The sequence below is a fragment of the Scophthalmus maximus genome, chromosome 4, assembly GCF_022379125.1.
Source record: "Scophthalmus maximus strain ysfricsl-2021 chromosome 4, ASM2237912v1, whole genome shotgun sequence".
Lineage (NCBI taxonomy): Eukaryota > Metazoa > Chordata > Actinopteri > Pleuronectiformes > Scophthalmidae > Scophthalmus > Scophthalmus maximus.
Window position 1 is genome coordinate 27,200,796 of NC_061518.1, and position 21,103 is coordinate 27,221,898.

Sequence of the window (21,103 nt, forward strand, 5' to 3'; positions counted from 1 at the left end):
ACCCGGACAGTTTTTGCTTCTCTCTTGAAGGAGGGGATTGTTGTCCCATGTGAGTACTCACCCGTTAGATCCGTGATGAAGGTAAACCGGTAGAATGGCGATTTTTGTCCAACATTTGCAAGCAGTTAATGCTGCTGTTTATCCGCACGCTCCAGTGGTGTCGAATGCACATACAATCTTTTCTTTAATTCCAGCAAGTGCGACACAATTTTCTGCTATTAATTCAGCAAATATGTTCTTTTTTGTCCCCGTTCACCCGGACAGACAGTTTTGGTTTGTTTTTTCATTTGAAGACAAAACATACACGTGGACAAGGTGTCCTATGGGTTTCGTAGAAAGCCCAGGTGTATTTCACGGTGTGTTGTGCGATAACTTGCAAAATTTACACTTTCCATGCAGTTCTGTTTTACTTCAGTATGTGGATGATATTCTCGTAGCGAATTCATCACAGGAAGCAAGCAAAATTGACACAATTGCTCTGCTTAAATATTTGGCTGATAATGGTCATAAGGCAAGCCTCTCTAAATTGCAATTTGTACAATCTTCGGTACAATATCTGGGACATGTGATCACAGCAGGGGCTGAATCCCTGTCTCCCAAAAGAATACAGGCCATACAGTCTGTGTCAAAACCTACTGCGAAGAAGCAGCTTCTTTCTTTGTTAGTCTCATATTGTAGGACTTGGGTTCCTAATTACTCAGAGAGAGAGGCACCCCTCTCTTCCATGATTCATGGTAAAGATCTCAGCGCGCATGACAGACTGACATGGACTGACGCAGCAGACAAAGCATTTGCAGACTTGAAAACTGCCCTACTAACAGCACCGACTCTTGGTTTACCCAACCCTGACTTACCATTCACACAGATTGTGGACCAGAAAGACGGTTATATGACTTCTATTTTGACTGGTGGTAAACTACGACCTGTTGCTTACTCTTCTAGCAAGTTGGATCCAGTGGCAGCTGGTTTCAGGCTGTGCCTCCGTGCAGTGGCGGCAGCGGAAAAAGCTGTGGTGGCATCACATGACCTAGTGGGTTATGGTGATCTCACGCTCATGGTCCCACATGCTGGGACCATGAGCACCTTCTGCATACAAAGCAGACATCTCATCTGTCAGTGCAGTGATGGTTAAGATATCACACGACTCTCCTTGATATGCTTAACATACAGATTCAAAGATGTACTGTTCTTAACCCTGCAACTTTGTTTCCAACCCCTGCAGATGGAGAACCTCATGACTTTGTTGCCTCTGTTAACCAAGTTTGCACCCCCAGACTGGATCTTGGTGTTTCACCACTCCAAAATCCGGAGTTTGAATTGTTTGTGGACGGATCCGCTCTCCTGTCACTGGTGAAGGATTGGTGGGCTTTGCTGCCGTTACTCAGCATGAGACCCTGCTGAGTGTTAAATTGCCTTCAGACAAGTCTGCACAAGCAGCTGAACTGATTGCCCTAACAGAATCTTGAAAATTAGCAATGGGGAAGACTGTCAACATTTTCAACTGATTTGCAATATGCGTACGGCGTAGTCCACGATTTTGGTATGATTTGGCTGCACAGAAATTTCCTAACTTCAACAGGGAAACCTATCGCCCACCATAAACTAGTGCCTGGACTGCTGGATGCCATTCTGTTCCCAGCCCTAATCTCTGTCATAAAATGTGAAGCACATTGTAACAGTTCTAGTGATGTTGCAAGGGGGAATGCGGCTTCGAATGAGGCAGCAAAAACAGCAGCAGTTTCGGGTTTAACATTCATTCCAGGTTGTTATCTTCTTAATGCTCCTACTGATGCTGGAAATGCTAATGTTGATCCTTTTGCTGACGTTTTAGTTTTGCACTGTTTACTCCACAGGAACGCACGTTATGGTCATAATCTGGTGCTACGTTCACTGATTCAGTGTGGATGGGACCTGATTTGAAGCCCTGTTTGCCACGTGCTCTCTTTCATAGTTATGCCAAAATGGCACGTGGGAGAGACCATGTGGGCAAAGGGGGAATGTGTACAGCTATTAATTCAGCATGGTATACTAAGGGTTTTCAACTTTTGCGCAAGATTTTTGCAAAAAAATGCATAGTCTGTGCAGCAAATAATGCATCAGGGTCTATTTTGATCATTTAATGGTGGATTTCATTGAACTAACGCTGTGTGCTCCATTGCATTCCCAAGTGAAGAGTGCCCTGCCTCTCGTAGCCAACCTACCTGTACCACATCTCAGGAGACTGGGTCGTGATAAAGGGCCACAGAAGGAAGCATTGGAAGCTGAGACAGTTCCAGGGGACTTTCCTGGTGTTGCTGACTACAGGGACTGCCGTGAAGGTTGCTGAAAGGGCGGCTTGGGTTCATGCCAGTCACTGCAAGCTCGTGCCAGGGCCTGGTGACGACGGACCACATCAACCAACGACGACTGCAGGAGAGTAAAGTCACAAGGAACCAGGGGTGAAGGTGGATCGCAGCCCCTGGGTGACCAACGCGAAGGGTAAGGTCGAGGGGCAGACGAAGCCCTGCCCCAACGCCTGCCAAGCTCCAACAAAGTGACGTGCTAAGAGAAGCTTAGTGTCACCCTCGAGGGATCCACGATGGAACACAAAACATCGAGTCAATTGTTCACACTCGCAGGCCTCTGTGGTATCATACTGGTTGTATTTTCACTTTTGTGGTTTTGTACATCAGACATGCAAGAGCACACACATCTATGATGACAGTAAAGAAACGATTGTCTGGGAAAACCTCATGGAAACCCTGGGGTTTTGACAGTGATTCTTTGAGCGAGAATCAGCCCGGAACCGCTAAATTCCTGGTGGTCCTTCATGAAGTATTTGAGCCGAGGGGCCCCAGGAAAAGGTCCTATATTGACCTTATATAAACAACCAGGTAGTTGGGATGAATTGTTTCAGCTGACGGCTGTCTATGAAGATTGTGCAAGAGAACCACTACAATCCACAACTAGCTGTAAGACAGCAGCACAAGCATATCTCAAGGCAATGTTAGTCCAAATTTTGATCCCTGTTTCAATTACCTTTGGTATTATACTCTGTATTTGTACATGCACCCTAACTTGCATGAAAGCTTTCCTGTACAAGTGGGTTGGCGACACTGTGTCTGGTCCTAATTTCAAAGGCACGTATGTAGCAGTAAACGGGGATGAAGTACCACATTTGTTTTCTGAAGCTCAATTATGTAATATGGGTGACTGGTTTCCACCGTATGATGACCAGTCTGAAGTAGACATTAGTTCTGATGTTGATGTCTAGGGATTTTTATCCTGTTTCCCAAAAGTTTATGTTAAATGTGTAGGTTTATCAGTTCATGATGTGTGTACCTGAACCCGCATTGATGGATTGTATTCACTGATGTTATGATAAATTTATGTTTTCATTTGCGTGGCCATTTTATGGCCAAAGGGGGAATTGTGGTGTCAATTTCTCATATAATCATGTATTAACATATACTCTGTATAAATTGTGTTTCTGGTATGTGGGAAAGACTGTTTATGACAGGTAATAATTAGCTGAGCCTGGGGTAGAAAAGCAGATGAGGGAAGTGTGGTTTACAAGGGGTTACTGACCAGCTGGTTTATCAGGGGTAGTAAGACATTTGGGCCAGGAAGAAGGATTCAGAGAGATGATAGGGCAAACATTCTTGTTGACCTGGCCGCCTTGGCCTGGCTAGTTAAGATGTCTTTTCTGTATGATCTGGGTCAGACTTCTGAACCATTCCATGGTGAAGGAGCTCTGAACCAGCGGAACAGATTCTGTTGTACTCTGTTGACTTTGATTCAATTAAATATGACTTGTAGACAAACTTGTTATGTTTGAATGATTATTTGTTCATTTCTCGAGGAGATCAAGATTTCCACCACAATGTCAAGACTGTAAATCATACATATACATCTTAAATTTTTTACTTCAATATTCAGCTCAAGTAATTTGTTTATTTACAACACATATAGAGCACAGGTCATCACCAGGGTTTTATTGTGCCGAACAGATTTGACAATGATGCACACACAAAAACGCAATAAAATAATATAGTATATATGAATGCTATAAGTATTAGAATATTTATGCTATATATTATATTTGTGAAAGTAGATTTTTTGAATTGTTATCAAGTTAATTTTTAGTCCGTTTCAGTTTCTGTTCAGATTGTGTCCAACCTTCAATCATGCTGTGCAGTCATAAATTTGTTCAAACCCCCCAATTTGTTTTAATATCTCGTAAGATTCTGAAGTTTATTAATCAAATCTTTAAAATATATTAACGTGTAAAATTATAGATTGTAATGAAAGGACATTACATATCTCTATAAATGACATTTATTATTATTATTATTATTATCCATCATATTGGCAGACCAATAATCTGGTCTTACTCTTATTTCTTATGTTGTGTTTGGATGTGATTTGTTCCACAGACAGTCTGCCCAACTGGTCAGAGCATTCCTCACTGGACACAGCTGTGAACAGACCAAGGATCATCAGACAGCAGCGGAACCCTCCACTGCCTTTTCAGAAGAAGGTCAATGTCAGCATCGGACACACCGCTCTCCTCACCAACTCCACTCGATCACTGACCATCCTCTGTCCTGCAGAGGGCTTCCCACCCCCCAAAATCAGCTGGACAAAAGATGGAGTCCTGCTGCAGCACACTGACAGGTAACATACTGGAGCTAGTCATTAAATTATGCACGTTTTCATAGACTAAATCATACGGCTCTAGAGAGGAAAGATACTTAAAGTTAAACCTTTTTCATTTGAGAAAATGGTTGAATGAATACATGGTTGCATGAACTTGGGCACACAAGGTGGGGGTGGGGGTATGAATTATTGACCTCCTGAAAAAAAAAAAAAAAGCAAACTACACATTTCACACTTTTGGAAAGTTGCACTGCCATGTCCTGTTGAGGAACAAATCATAGGACCTTTTTTGCTCATCTCCCAGTTTTGAAGTGTAGATGCAGCTGCATAGGGAAGACATCCTAGCTTTTCTCCAGGGCCTGTCAATCACGGCATGACTGACTGCTGTAGAGAGAGCGCTTTTCAGTAAATCATATAAAATACTGTATACATTATATTCTGAGTATGATGTCAGGGAGACTGTGAAATTGGGGTAAAAATTCCAGGAAAAGCGAGTTTGTGTGTTGAGTTAGGACTTTTTGCCACCATGTAGTTCAGAGAGATATATATATATATATAAACTCTACAGTCATTTTATTTTCAGTGGTCTAAAATTAGCAAACTTTCCCCAAGAAAAATGCAAATTTAGATTGTAGACATTTTTCCTCTGTCTTCCAGTTTTTGTGAAATTGAAATAAAAATATGAAAATCTAAAATTCTTCATTCACTTCAGTTCAAATATTTCAACTCAAGCGAAATATTCGCGTGAGGCATTGTTGTGAAGGCCAATTAGTGTTGAGATCCTCCCTACGTCCTGATGTTGTATCAGAAATGGAGGATAAAACTAATGTTGCTGGGCACCCCGAACATTTTGACACAAGCTGCTATTTGTATCGTGACCGGGTAAAGAAGTAGGGGTCTTGGCAAAAAGTGAGCGAGGAAGTTGGACAATATCTTTAGTCTCAGTTAGCACAACCGCTTTTTGTGGCTTTCCTATCTGCTTGGCTTTTGTATTCATGGATTGTTTTGTTGGCCATGTATGGCCAGAGATTCCCCACCCTTATCTTAGACGGAGAAAGAAACTCGAAACTTAATCAACAGGCTGGAATGACATTTACAGGACTTGGGGGCTATGGAGTAAAAACAATGATCTGCTGTTGTCCTTTGCCATATGGAAACATGCAGTGAATATACTTTACTACATACTACTTTCAATAAGGCCACCACAGGGAGGAGTGCATAATTAGATAAAAATGAATACACAACTGAAAAGGTCAGTCTGCTCCTTGGGGACCAGCTCAGTTTTATTGTTCTGTTTGAGTCACAGTAAAGCCTGTGTTATATTGGTAGTGCCATATTGGAGGAGGCTGGTTGTAGTTTTCATGTTGAACTGCAGGAATTATAAATAAGGAGTAATATAATATAATACAGCACCTCAAGTTAAAAGAGAAGTCACGCTGTTATGGAAAGTCAGGGGGTTGGTCCCGGAGCGAGACGGTGCTTCAGCCCTGGAAAAAGTGACACTTATCCCCTGCTTCACGCTGGACGCCAAGCAGGAAAAGATCTACGCCAGTGTAGTGACGCTCCACCAGTAAAATGTAAACGCCTAGCCAACATTTGCTAATTCTCAATGAAATATCAGTAGTGGGTCTGGGTCCAGACAGGACGGCGTCTAGGTCTGGAACCGGGCCGCGGTCCGCCTAGTAGTGACCCCTTTTCTAATGAATAGGATGCCTCCATGAAACACAGTATCGTCTCTTAATACCCAACAAACATATGATGACAATAAACAGTATATACAGTATATCACAATTTTGTCCAAAGCACTCAGCAGTTTGCATCTCATTCACCCCTGCACATATTTGAAGGCAATCACCGAACAATGGGGAGCAAGTTTAGGTTGTTGGGGATTAAAGTACGAACCTTGAATTTAAATGACGAACGTCTCTGCCTTCTGAGCCTTCATAGCCTCCCTTAGTTACTGTGGTGGGGCTTGGTCAACGAGGAATTGTAATCTCCAAGCTGACAGGTTCAGATAAACTGTCACTTGTGTCAAAACTGTCTGGTTCATCTTTCCTGGTGGAACTTTGTTGCAGTGATTAGTTTGGTGAGCACAGTGGTATCATAACAAAAGCCCATACATTATTAAAGTAGACATTTCTGCCTCATTAATGACCTGAGAAAGACGTGGAAGAATTACGTTTTCCCGGTCTTTGAGTGCTCTCATTCAATGAAGGAAAAACATCATCTGGCAGAGAGCTGCGATGGCAGCAGTCCACCGTTCTTGCAGAACGCTGCAGTTCCTGTTGGATGTGAAAAACGAAGCAATCATCTGTGTATTCTTTGTCTGTTTCAGAGATGTCTCTTGATTTGTAGCTCAACAATGAAGTCCTTCTGCGTCTAAACTATTGCGATTCACCAGTTCCTTAACTGAACCACTCCCTCCAAGCTGTCTCTTTCAGAAAGCAGTGCAAGCTGCTTTTTTAGTTTCAGATCTGTTGAGAACAGCTGGGTAGACAAAATATGTTCTCCCTGTCCGTCTGTAGGGTCTCGTGGGATAGCTCTGGGGGACATAACATCCTTCAGCCCAGAGTGTCTGACAGAGGCCAGTACAAGTGCACAGCTGCCAACATGCATGGCTCAGACTCGGAGACATCTCAGCTACTAGTGGCAGGTGCGTCCTTTTCTTTTAGCTCCACTGGTCTAAAGTTTCAGCTGTCATCATGGTGCACAATTTCCATTACAGTTTAACACTCCTGTAACCAAAATGTATTTTAAGTAAAACATGAAATGAAGGACATTTTACTGACATTAAGTTTAAGTTCATTTGTTTAGCATCATCTCATGCAGTCGTAGTATTAAAGTAGTAAAGTTGCAGTACTTAAATGTTTCAATTTTCATCATATATTGACACGCAGCTAATAAACGCCCCGCATTTACTGCACTTTACCTTTCTGTCGCTTTCTCTGTTAAGGTAACTCGGCCCATGATTAGGATAGTTCAGTGATTTTGAAATGGGGTTGTATGAGTTACTTATGCATAGTTAACATGTTGGAGATGGTGATCAGCGATGTCATTTAACAGAGTTTGGAGGGGAAATGGAAGTAGCGTAAGTCCACCAAGGGACCACCAAAAAACTTATTTTTCGCCACATTTTAACACGTTACCTAAAAAAAAATATCCGTTCAATTGTACGCTGGATTTTTTCACTGCTTCAGTTTAGGTAAGAATATGAAATGTGGTGAAAAAGACATTTTTCGGTGGTCGCCTCTGCAACAGTGGGACTGAAACTTACGCTACTTCCACTTCTCCTCCAAACTCAATTAAATGACATCGCTGATCACCATCTCCATAAGGTAACATATTAACTATCCATAAGTAACTCATGCAACTCTACTTCAAAATCAGTAGACTATCCCTTTAATATAAGAGCGACGGAAATAATTTTGCAGCTGCTGCCCATCATGAAAGGAACGTAGCAGAAACCATGCTTTGTGTGTGAACTTTCAGAGCCACCAGCCATCACAGTGTCTTCCAGGAATGTTTCAGACCACGGGCTGGTGTCGGGATGCAGCTTGGGTGCTGTGGTTGGGGAACGGGTCAGCGTTCGCCCAGGCACCAACCTCACTCTGGATTGCCCCGTTAATGGTAGGTCACAACACTGGATAATTTAGTCTGCTGCTGGAGAGACTGTAGGAAACACACACGAGTCAGATCAGTCAGAGAAAGTCTGGACAATGCGACTTTCATTTTAAAAGGAAGGTCGGGATGGATTGCACATCCATAAATAATGTTAACTTTAATGGGCCAGCTCACCTAATGACTTCATGCTAGTTCTGTTTTGGGTTTTTTTAAATTCAAAAAGTAACAAAGGGAATTACTGCTGGTCAATTTTGTCATTGGTTTCTGTGGAAGCCAGAAAACGAATCTAAATGTTGAATCTAAATCTAAATTTAAATGTTACATTTTTAATCTAAATCTTAATGCTAAATGTTGAATCTAAATCTAAATTTTAAAACTAAATCTTAATATAAAATGTAAAATTTAAATGTTAAATGATAAATCTAAATATGACGGTTGAAACTTTACCTTTAGCTAATATGCAAATTCACACTGCCAGTCAGCGGAAGTACCAAAATAAAATCTCGATGAAGCCCAATCCGCGATCTTCCTTTGGCAGTCATGACTGTGACTCCAAGTCTGCCGGTCACTTCTCCTCAACATGCTCTACTGTTGCCCGACAACATGTCCAGTGATTTAGCTGAAAACATTGGAAGAGCCGTTTTGGCAGAAATTCAGAGTATCTGTGCTGGCTCTGTGGTGGTTTAACTCTCTGAATGTACAGTGATAATTTCACACTGTAATTTCCTATTTCCAATGAACTTCCTGTTGATCCCTCTGCGTCTCGCAGGAGTTCCTCCGCCCACAGTGACGTGGCGTAGGAAGAGTGGACCGTTAGACCCTGGTGCCATCTCCCTTCCCTCTGGTTCACTCTGGATCAGAAACATTTCTTTGCACAACCGAGGCATCTACTCCTGCACTGCCACTAACACCATAGGAAAGTCCACTGCCTCCGCTCTCCTGCAGGTCAATGGTGGGTTCTCACACAAACTACATGGTTACTTCTCAACATAGTACAGCAACATTCTATATGTACACTAGGCGTGACACATTTTGGGCGTGTGCACGTCTTTCGGTTAATGTGTGTGTTTGTATGCACAGATCCATATTCAGCTGGAGGCAGGGCCGTTCCAGTCTTACAAGAGCTGAACAGGAGAAGGGTCCTGTTAGCGTCACGCCGTGGAAAAAGTGTTTTTATAAAAACCTGGAGTCATTCTACGCATTGGTATGCGCACAAACACACACATGTACTGCACATAAACAGCCTGTACTGCCAAGTGCCCACACAGAAGCAAGCACACAAGCCATTCACCTCCAAATAATTTCAACTTTAGCTTCTTTTCTAAACTGATGTGATATTCCTCTTGGGGCAATTTAAAAAGGTTCTGGTCTCCTCTCAAAGGGCTAGAGAAAACTTGTTCAAAATGTTTGCAGTACCTCACCCAAGCACCTGGAAACAGACATTACTGTTTAAAATCATTGAAGTCCCCCATTCAAAATTGAACAGTCTATTAAAATGTTGAAAAGATATTAAGCCTACTTGTGTCTTTAAAAAGGCTGTCCAGTAGTTCCTGACCACAATCTGCCAGTGGGCTGGGACTACAACAACCAGACCCAGAAGGAGGTTACACGTCCAGGCCCGACCCAGGAACCTGGTTTGGGTCTGCAGTACAGGATCCTGCTGGGGGGTCGTGTTCTTGAGGTCAACACAAGCCACGCGAAGTTCTCAGGCCGGTACCGGTGTCAAACTTTCATCAACAGTACCAGACAAATGCTCTTTGCCTGGATAAATATCACACTGATGGTTAGCTTGAAGTCGGCCTGCATGCTTGTGTGGAGTGTGTGCATGTACATGGACTTCGCAATGATGCAGTGAAAGCACATAATATGGGTAAGTGTGGCACATAACATCAGCTTCCCAACTGGGACTGCTTTTAGTCAGGTGCTGGATATGTACTTCAAAAGTATTGTTATACATCAAAGTCAAGAACGGATCACCAGTCAAAATATGAATATTACACAGTAACACAAGATTACCCTTTTTTCTTGTTGTCACATTTAGCCCCTTAATTTGTTGTTTTCAGTGGAGTCGTAGCTTAGCTAGTTAGCTTTAGCAGCTAACAATGGCTTCTCCCTCTCCTGCTGTCTCTTCCTCTGTGTGCTCCATGTTTAGCTACTCCTCTGCCTCCTTTAGCGATAATAATACCTGTAATAAGTGTAGTTTATTTGCCAGGGTGGAGGCGAGGCTCAGTCTTAAAAGTGCGGCTCTGCACTAGGGTTGCCACCTTCTATGCATAAAAATTGGGGACACCCCTGCTCCCTTGGGCCATGACCAACACAGTTCCGAGTGGTGGGGCGCCAGGGGTAGTACATCTTAACCTTCAGGAAAGCATCTAGATCATAGATCTAGATTCATACTTATAGTTGCTAAGTGCTTTACTAATAATAACATTAGAAATAATTTATATGCCTTGCAGTTCAGAGGCAACGGCTTCCACGCATACTATATTTCTTTCGCCTCCCACAGTGCATGGCGTCACAAGACAATCTGCTATATCCGGTCTCCGTAGGTGTCTTTAGCTCCGTCAGAGTAATGTCGTCATCTCACTATCTGAATAGCCATCTCCATAGTAACACTCCGAATTTACCACTATACGTTTTGCACAAATTCTGCGACCATGACACCGCGAGACAGCCCTCAGCTACCCATCGACTGTCTTGGCTTGCTACAGATAAGGTGACCTCACATAGTGCCTGAGAAAACTCATCTCTGCAGTTTCTCAGGAGAGGACAGGACAGAAATCCCACAGCACTCACCAACATTATTACCATGCTGGACAATATTCAGCTATTCACAGACGCGGCCCCATTGATTGGCTCGTCACCTACATTACATTGCACTGCTTCCTTGCCAGAATCGGTGGCACGGCCCCCAAGTTATACAGACACCTCTTCGTATCTCCCCCCACGCCAGGACGAAATGTATCCGATCATCTTAGAAAACCTTCTTTAGAGTCTTGAACAGTCCAGAAAATAATCTACCACTATACCACCGTCTACTCCGACATCAGTACCATCGACCACATGATCAACAAAAGGCATTTGCCTCAACATTACGCAATCCATGCGTCGGCTCACCCCATCACGTTAAATATCACTGCCGCAATGAATTGTGGGGCGTCTATATCTCCTTTTCGTTCCCATAGGAAAGTCCAGTGTACCCTATGCTAAAGGAGATGGGAAGGGAAGCATTGAAGCTCCTTTGGTGGTGATGGTGATGATGATTGAGAAGCTGTAGTGGAGTATGTCAGTTTTCATTTATAGTTGTGTTTCATTCGCGTAGCAGTGAAATGACATTCCATATCGACTGATGACATGGCCAAGGGGGAGCATGTATAGGGCTAAACGGATAGGGCCAAGGATTGACCCCTGGGGGACCCCCCAGGTGACAGTGTGTCTGGGACCTTTCACTCCCAAAGGTAATGTACCCAGTTCTGTCAGTGAGGAAAGATTGAAACCAGTTTAAGGCAGTGTTAGTGAGTCAAATGGTGTGATGTTACTGGTTTAGGAGTACAGTGTCCAATGCAGCACACAAATCAAAGACAATGCAAAGGGAAGGTGAACCAGCATCAGCTGCCATCAGAAGGTCATCTGTGACTCTAACCAGAGCTGTTTCTGTGCTGTGGGCAGTGCAGAAACCAGACAGAATTTTCCAAAGAGCTTGTTGTGTTTGAGGTGATCCTGAAGTTGGGCGGCAACTACTTTTCGAACTTCTGGATCAAGAGTGATTTTTTAAGGAAGTGGTGTGATTATGGCGTTTTTAAGAGCAGATGGAACATGGCCAGCCTGGAGGGAGTGTTTAGTTACAGTGACATTGTCACATTCAGACCTTAAAGGGCCCATATTATGCCCCCTTTTACACAAGTTACATTGGTTTTCAGGTGTGTGCACTACATGTCTTTGCCATTCCATGTCAAAACACCTCAAGGATCAAGCCTCACAGCACCCTCCTCTTTCTGTATAAACAGCCCTGTGAGACTATGGTTGATTCCAGCGCTTTCCTGCTCACATCTCGCCCCCCTCCCTTCGTGTACTGCAAAGCCCCGCCTCGCTCCTCCCCGGGTCTGCTGCACAACTACGGGGTTGCGCTGCCATGACAACAGTCGCACGTTACAAGGCACATACACGACGTAGAGACCCGGGGACGTAGAGACCCGGCCGGCCGCGAGCCTAGCTACGCCGGCCTGCCGCGATTCTAGCTACGGCGGCCGGAACACTTATATCGTGATACAGTTTTCAGCCATATCGCCCAGCCCTAGAGCACATATGATCTTGAAAACGTACATTTGCTTCCTCCGGTGCTTCGCCTCGGACAGTTGGAAAGGCCCCGTCTGTCAAAAAGAGATGGGTTGCCAGTCCGGCGTTATGTTGGTCTGTACATCCAACAACAGAGCAAACATTATTATATCTTTTGGCCATGCCCGCGGTCGTCGTTCGCTTGCGGGGAGAAAATTATGCCGTAGATGCGATCTGTTTTTCCGCACTTCAAGGGGGGAAGTGCTGCTCTGGTTGGGGGCGTGGTCGCCCCAGTAGCAGGAGTCAACTTACCTCACTTGACGCCCGGGCTGTGAATGGCTCGTTTACAGACCGTCTGCAGGATCAACCCAACCACGAATCAACGACTCATTGTTTTCTTTTCATTCTCCGTGGGCTGGCAGACACCCCAGATAACAAAATATACGTGGAGGCAGGCTGAAAAGGTGCCTGGAGCATAATATGGGCCCTTTAATCAAAATATGAAAACGCATAATTGGCAAATTCCAAATCCCCAAAAGGCCTAAAAAAACTATATTGAAAACCAGACTTAAATGTACCTATAGTTCAAGTCAGCTTCTTTATATAGTGGATTAACTTCAGATTAACTCCTAACCCATGAATAATAAAATGCAAAATGTGTCTGTAAGAGAATAAAAACATCTGGATAACTGTGGTTACCTTGCCTTAATGCTTTCAACAGGTGGAAAACATCTCCTGAACTTTCTTCAGTTTAAAATATTACAAATGAATGTAGCTAGCAATAAAATGGCACCACTATTTGGATACTCGAAAATGTAAAGCACTTGTAATGGTAAGGGTGATTGTTATGGTTGGGGTGAGGATTACATGGCGGGGAATCAGTGTGGTTACAGAATATAAAGAAATCCATTTAAATACACAAACTTGACGAATGTACCTGGTCCACCACTGATCACTAGCGGCCGTGTACATTACTAACGCTAGATGGTATGTGGCCTTTAAAATGACCACATACATCGTAGCAGGCTGTTTCAAAATGACATACCAGTGTTTCCCCTAAATGCATTCAGCAGCGGGCGGTACACCACTACTGGATTTTTCCTTCAGAGAGTTGCCAGCCTTGCCACAACTACTATAACGCCAAGTCTGCAAACCAATAGGACCATGAGTATGCCAAGTTAAGATTATAAATAGTCTGTGCTGAATGTTGAAGAGGGATGATTTTCCTTTTTGATGCATCTTTGAGTTGAATCTCATTGCGGTTGTTGTCTCATATGATTATGTCTTTGCTATATTAAACTGAAGTCACTGTGGAAACACACAAGGTTTGAAGGCAAAATGGGATGATGATTTTCTTGAACTTTGAGCTGATGAGTTCTTCACATGCACGCTCACACATTCTTCACGCAGTGGACAGTATGATAAGTTCACTGGTGGAAAACACAAGTCATGCTGATCAGTGCTCTTCATTTCTTCTCCTGCCGCTTCCACTTACCACACTGCTCTGTTGATGGCCCCTCTCAACTCTGTTGCAGAACAAGATCACATCATCCCAAAGTAAAATCTTCTTTGTTTACCCATTTGTTTGCTGCAACAGTTGGCCAAGTAGCCAATGTTTTTTTTATTCCCAATCATATCCCATGCCATGGCAATGCCAAAGAGGTTCATCTAAAATGTCTACAAAAAATATTTTGTTGAGGTCAACACACAACAGTAGCCACATGCAGTTCTAACAAAACTCTAGTTGATGACGCTAACAAGACATGGTGGATGGGCAGTTCGCAGAAGAATGGATGGATAAATACATTGATTTCCATAAGTTTGTTGTGTTGTCTCTTCCAACATCATTATAGTCAAGTTCTTTTATGCATTATACGGTGCCTTTGCCAGCTGTCATTGCTCTGCCTCAGGCAGTTTCCTACATTGTGTTTTTCAAAATGAGAAATTAAAAAATGACACTTCTCAGACAGCGGTTGAAGCTGTTTTCGTCCAAAAGCTCTGAATTCTGATATTTTCTTTTTTTTTTTACATTTGGGTCCTCAGAGTTTGGCTGGCGTTTTGGAGACTGGACCACATGCAGTGCCTCCTGTGGTAACAGAGGGACTTGGCTGCGGAGGATTCACTGTGTCACGCTGGACGGAAAGGCGCTCAGCCCACCATGTGTCAGCGCATACCAAATTCCATCACGTCCCCTGTTCCCTGCAACAGACAGGACTGCCCCGCCAGGTAGACAATAAAAGACTGTTCTGCATTTCTGGAAGCAAATCATAGACTCTGTCTCCTGACACAGGGAGTATGAAGGAGCAAGAAATGATGAAGATAAAATAGAATGCAAAACTGTGTGAAATATATGCAGTCTCTGAAGAGGCAGAATAACCTTTAATGTTTCCACTTTTGTTCTCTCATGTGCAGACCAACTTTCAACTCTCACAGATGCAAGCTCACACTTTGTGTGACTTGTTGGTATTTCAGACATTGGGGTCTACAGAATTCCACTTTGGAGTTTTTGTCTCTTTCACTTTAATATATTATTAACTTACACAACTTATTACAACTTACAGTAGCTTTTTTTTATTCACGTTAATCTGGCCACCAGTGCTATTAGTTATAATAACAAGCCACTCCCCAAGGTGATGAATGAGAGGAATTACCACCACACCACCTCTGATACAGGTCCAACAGGACAATCAGAGCTTTGAAACAAATGTTAGTCAAATATTACCCAAACAGACCAGTGTGCTCAAAGTCTCAATGACATAATGGAAGCAGAGGATTTTTTTTATTATACTTTTGTGTTTTATGTCTGGATATCATTTCAAAACAGAGCTATAGAGAAAGTGAATATTGAACTTACATTCATTAGATTGCCAGAAACATGCTGCAACTTGAATTTAATATTATGCCAATTAAAAACAAATCACACTATCACTCATTTTGAAGCTCACATATTGCTTGTGTCTTGTGAGAGGATGAGCCGGCCCGCGGACACGGAGCAGTACACTGCCAATAACTGTCCCATCTGGGTGACCGGTCCATGGAGAAAGGTACATTTGTACTCTGAATCAAACATATACTGTACATGATACACAGTGCAGAAAGGTAAATGCATCGTTCAGTGTAAAACTCTATGTTACTCCATTCCAGTGTTCAGGGAGGTGTTTGGGCCCCGCCACCACTGTTCAGAGGAGATCTGTAATCTGCCAACATGCCAATGGCTCCTTGTACACAGACTGCGATCTCAGAGACAGGTAGACACACAAATACAATGAAATATTATTACTGTATGTATCGGGTTTTTTCAGGTCTTTGTCCTCACAAAGATGGTTGTCAAATGGTTCTGTCTACTTGAGGTTTGCCATCCAATCTCTGATCGCATTCACATGAAAGGACGAGGTCTAAAAATACAAGCATCACATCAAACATCGAACATCAATACACCACATGCTGGCAGCCAATTCATCTTCATCTATCTCTCACACTTCATTCCGCCCATTATTTCCAAGACCTGTGCAAACACCTTTGTTACAAGATAATCAACAATAATCAACATGTGTTGGTGTGTAAAATGCTCAATTTTTTTTTTCTTCTACAGTTCAGTCCCACCTACGTATATATTCCTGATAAAAGCATGGAGAGTAAACTGATTCTCACGTCAAGGCAAACTGACCCTCTTACCCCCACCTGTTCCAAAGAAGGCTTGTATGTATCATGGTGATTTTACAATTTACAATTATTGAAAAAAAAGATGCCTTTTCTCTTTCAGGCCCATTTCAGCACGTAACTGTTCCTCAGACCCATGTGATGTCCAGTGGCACCCGTGGTCTGTGGGAGTGGCTTCCAGTCCCGCAGGGTGGACTGTGTTCACCGCAGGAGTGGCAGGACGCTTGCTGACCAGCACTGTGCCTGGCTCCTACGGCCCTCCACCTGGCAACACTGCAACACCTCCACGTGTGGGAGTAAGTGTGTGTGTGTGTGTGTGAGAAAGAGAGAGAGAGATAAGACCTAAACCTGAAACAATAATCAGTGTTAATGACACTTAACTTGTAGGTTCTGGAAGATAAAAATCAAAAATATTGTAATAAATATGATCAAACTTAAAAAACAAAACGATGCTGCAGTTAAATTGTTGTCTGCTTATATATGAGCAGGAATCGGAAACAATTGAAATCCAAGTAAATACAAAATTTTATTATTTCACTTTATTTATTTATTTTAATAATTAAAGACTTTCTTTCAGTCTTACCTGGAATTTACACCAAAAAAGACGAAATTGACATTTTTGGCTTCTTAAACTGTAGCATGCACTGACCTAAAAGCTATGCAGCATTTGTTTTGAATGGATTGGAAGCATATTGATTATTGATCTGGTTCCATTTCCCCTAGAAGCAGGGATGGACTTGATTAGGCAAAGTTGGACATTTTCTGGGGACCCCAAGTAAGATGGCCCCTGATAGTAATTGAAAGGCCACAAAAGTTTACATGTAAGACATGTAAAATTGCAGTATTTTTCCTATTCAATAGAACACATACACTATAACTTAAAAAAACAATGGGCTATTCATAATGGATTCCATCACTAAACCGTCACATCTTGAACACACTAGATATTAAATTCTGTAGCTGAGAGCTACTGCAGCGAGTGTTACACACAAAAAAGAGAGAACAAATTGAAGTTTTCGTTGCCAAACAATATTTTTTTCCTTCAGCAGTAACGCAGTTGTTGGCACTTTAACCGCTCGTCATGCTGATCCCAATGGTGGAAGTGTATTCAGAACCTCTCTTCAAGTAGAAGCAACAATACTATGAAATGAATGTACTCCAAGTAAACGTCCTGCTTTTAATAGTTTCAAAGTAGAGAGTTTTTATCGATGCATACTGTATCAATAGCAATGGCTCTCATTATGCACCTGCCAGAATGTTACACTGTTGTAAATGTTTTACTACACGATCATTCTTTCTGTTGCATTAACACACTGTACGGTTTACACAGCATTTTAATGTTTCCGGTTGAGGTCAACCTTGTGGTTAATGTATGAAAATGCTGCCTCTGAAATGTTCTGAATTGGTAAGCCATACATTTGAAGATAAAGATAGATAATTAAATAGACAGATGGGTAAAGAAAAAGAATAATAAAAGAAAAGAAAAGAAACAAGTAAGTAAGTAAATTAAATTAAAACGAATAGAATAGTTTAAAAATATAAAAAGAAAAGTGTGGACAAATGTGTATGTCCAACCAGATATTAGGCCTGTTCAGGCAAGAGCCAAGGTTTCTACATGTCTCATAAAAGGGGACCATATCTGAGTAATATCTGATTTTTTCTAATTTCAGAGAGGATATCATCACTCTGATCCAATGTATGAATGAAGGGGTCTTATCTGATTTCCACTTCATAAGTCAAATTTTTTTTTAGCTTTTAATGTTAAAGAATGTGAAAGTGAGTTCCATCCTGGCCTATGTTCCACCCTTCCACCGTGTTTTGTGGAAATCCGTTCAATGGTTTTTATGTATAATCCTGCTGAAAACACCTGCTTCTTTCAAAGAAACGAATGAAAAACTCTCTGACCAATGTGTTGACCTTTTGTTGTTGTTTACAATCAATATGTCCATAACTTGTGTTTGCTTTATTCCCATGCAGGCGAATGCACGGACACCACCCAGTAGCACTCCAGCTGTGCTACTTGGACATGTACAAACAGATCTTGTGGCTCATGTTCACAGGACGCTGACTCCCCCTAGTGGCAGGGAGCAGTTATACAACACAACAAAGACTGGAAGGAAAACTGCACACACTGTATGTAACGGGACGAGCTGTTGCTCCAGTTCATCCACCTTCTAAAAGGAATAGAAATGGTGCCTCAAAAGGCCTGGAAGGAAGGATGGGTGCGCTTCATTTTTCTGCCATGAAGAGTAGTGTTCGCCCTGTGGATCAAATGGAAATTCTGGAATTTCATAGAAAAATAAAAAGCATTTTGTTGCCAGTGGCAAAAAGAAATTGAATGTTTATAATGTATGACCGCTCTTAAAATGTCAGTTCGCTCTCGAACGGGTGTATCGGTTCACCAACATCACCCCAATAACCAGTTATGTGACCAACTGCTGATATCTGAGGTTCATTTTTTTTCGTTTTTATTTTTTTTTATTTGTGAAATTCATCAACAGTGTTTATGGAATAAGTGATCTTACAATATTAAAGGGGAATTCTGGTTTATTACAACGTGGGTCTTATTTTTTACAGTTTGGACCATCAGGGCAACATTGTCAAAAGAGATGATGGCCGAATGCGGAGGAATAAGACCCCTCTCTGGTGTGATTGTGATAAACCAAAAATTGTCCTTTGATAGGACTTTTCAAAGGAGGTGACATTAATTGTTACATTAGTCATCAAAAGGAGATCAAAATAGAACAGCTTGTATATGCTTTGTGTAATTTGGCATAAATTCATAGATACTGTAGTTTTGAAATTTAGCAAAACTAGGCAAACCAACTATTGTGGTGCTTTTTTTTCCGAAGCTTTGTCTGAGGGGAGACTGTCCCAAACTTTGAAACCCCCCCCTGCTTTATTCTACCCCTGATAACCTGGAGATAATTTATTTAGTGTGGCTGCCAAAAGTGGGTTGTAGCATTTCCATTGGGCCATCTTTCATCCTGACAAGTTTCAAAGTTGTGCTGTTCTTCTTTGGAAGGATTTTTTGTGTGCAAATAAAGCTACAGACACAAACATAACTACAAGAGCCCCTATTGATGACTCAGGTCTTGTCGGCCCCTCAAAACTCAGCATTTTCTTTTATATCTGTATGGTGACCAGAACAGCTATGGTTAGGCAAACAAACTATGGTTTACAAATATTTAAAGGTTAGACAACTGAAATACTTGAGAATTGGGAAAGTGCGTGGTTAGCGTATGTCAGATGTCAGGGTTAAGGGGTTGGAGAGTCTCAATGTCTCCCTACCAAGATGTGTGGACCCAGTCAAGAGTCCACTCACCTTGTGGACCCCCACTCGGCCGGGAGGAGCCCCACAGACAGGCCAAGGACAAAAGAGAGATGGGGAAAAAGGAGAATCCAGGAGACAATGAGGCATCCAAGGAAGAACTTGGGATTGGACATCCGAGTCAAGATGGCTGGGGTTAGTGCAGAACAGTGGTAGGGGGGTTAAAAGCTGAGGCCAAAAAGTGTTCAGGGTCCAAATGTGCTAATCTACTTCTGGAGATAAGAATGAATTGGTTGCCAAGGGGACATTATCTAAGATGTTCAACTGCCATTGAAATGATGGCAGTACTGTTGGTTAGGGTCAGGGGTTACGATCACAAACTCCTTTTATTCTGCCTGAGAGTCAAACATGCCGATCAACAACCATTAACTCCACACCCTAACTTTACTGGGTGACAAAAATCCTGTCCTGTGGAGTCATCCAGTATGAACATAATCCCCCAGGGATATTGGCCCGATGAAGCTCCCATGTTGACCGAACCAAGCAGGAAGTCCTGTGTATAATTCAAATAGCAATGTCACGTCATGTATGTCCCGAAAGACCGTTCACTCGAGCGAAGGTTGTGATTTGGACAAGAGAGGATCGCTGGAGATTCAGTTGTGAAAGCACAAATTCATAAATCATCAGCACCAATCTCTGACTCTCAGCTCTGATAACTGAGGTCGTTTTTGAAAAATAATTTCAGTATCACGAGGGAAGAAAGGTGAGCTCATTTCGGACAAAAAGTGGAGCGAGAGGCATTAACACCGATTTCGACTGACTGGCCTGTTCATGTTACCTTCGTGTTGGTCATCATACCGATGTGCTCTAATGTAAGATGTCTTGTATATACTGTGTTTTGAGTGCAATATTGTATATTGACGATGTAGATCGTGCAAGACTTTCGTTTTTTTACTTATTCATGGTCATGGTGATAAAAGAAGACCAAGCACTTGTATATTTTGAGTGGGTGATATGTTTGCTGCCACTTACCTGGTTTAATTTCCATGTGTTCAATCACTGGAGCCACAATCTCCAGTGTTTTATATCTCCATTGTGAAATAGCATTCAGTAACATCCATTATCCAATGTTTTCTCCCTCGCTACTGATTTGGTGACTTTATACTGCATGAGGTTTTACAAAAAATCATTAACTTGCTTTAGATAACAATGCAAAGAATTAAAAGACAATTTGGTTCACTTCACAGTGTGGATCTAGTTGTTACCTGTATTTATTACCCATCATCCCCCATTATGCAAAACACTCTCATGCTTTGAAATTTACAGCTTGTGTCCAGTGTTCAAATCTTTGAAAAGTAAATAGAATTGTTTTTCAAAAGAGAAAATTTTCCTGAGCCATCGCCACATCTCAGTGTTCTCATCTTGTCAAAACTCTTTTAGTGAGTGGACTTTTGAGTGTAGAAATGGGTGCATATTCATATATGCTGGGATTTTCAGTGAACTAGATTTTTAAATTCCTTTTCAGTAGTTTATTGAACATACTTGTAGGTACATTCAGACATTTTAGAGAAATATGTTTGGATTGTTTTGACTTTTTGTTAAGTTGCTTGACTGTTAATATCCCCACGGAGCATTTTA

The 21,103-nt window shown here is 42.1% G+C and overlaps 3 protein-coding genes across 4 annotated transcripts in view; all 3 read left to right on the forward strand.

Annotated features, from left to right (window-relative positions):
- LOC118302501 (ADAMTS-like protein 3) overlaps positions 1–3,803 on the forward strand; it is a 135,984-nt gene extending 132,181 nt beyond the window's left edge. The window contains exon 22 of the mRNA XM_035628684.2: positions 2,169–3,803. Within this exon, the coding sequence (XP_035484577.2) occupies positions 2,169–2,326 (158 nt within the window). The 3' untranslated portion in view covers positions 2,327–3,803. The remainder of the gene's footprint in view (positions 1–2,168) is intronic.
- Positions 2,344–9,920, forward strand: LOC124849925 (ADAMTS-like protein 3). Its single transcript, XM_047331697.1, has 7 exons — positions 2,344–2,416; positions 4,416–4,656; positions 7,164–7,291; positions 8,128–8,265; positions 9,029–9,211; positions 9,340–9,463; positions 9,795–9,920. Exons 1-7 carry the CDS (start codon positions 2,344–2,346, stop codon positions 9,811–9,813), a joined length of 906 nt encoding a protein of 301 aa, XP_047187653.1. The 3' UTR covers positions 9,814–9,920.
- Positions 9,921–9,997: 77 nt separating this feature from the next.
- Positions 9,998–20,709, forward strand: LOC118302502 (ADAMTS-like protein 3). 2 transcript variants are annotated; one of them, XM_035628687.2, is made up of 6 exons: positions 9,998–10,129; positions 14,578–14,760; positions 15,475–15,578; positions 15,679–15,782; positions 16,298–16,490; positions 18,172–20,709. In XM_035628687.2, the coding sequence occupies exons 1-6, from the start codon at positions 10,126–10,128 to the stop codon at positions 18,370–18,372; spliced, it is 789 nt and encodes a 262-aa protein (XP_035484580.2). In that variant the 5' UTR covers positions 9,998–10,125; the 3' UTR covers positions 18,373–20,709. The 2 variants fall into 2 exon arrangements, with proteins under 2 accessions (XP_035484580.2, XP_035484581.2); XM_035628688.2 differs by lacking the exon at positions 9,998–10,129 and having other exon boundaries at positions 12,924–14,760; positions 15,503–15,578.
- The last annotated feature ends 394 nt before the right edge of the window (positions 20,710–21,103 follow it).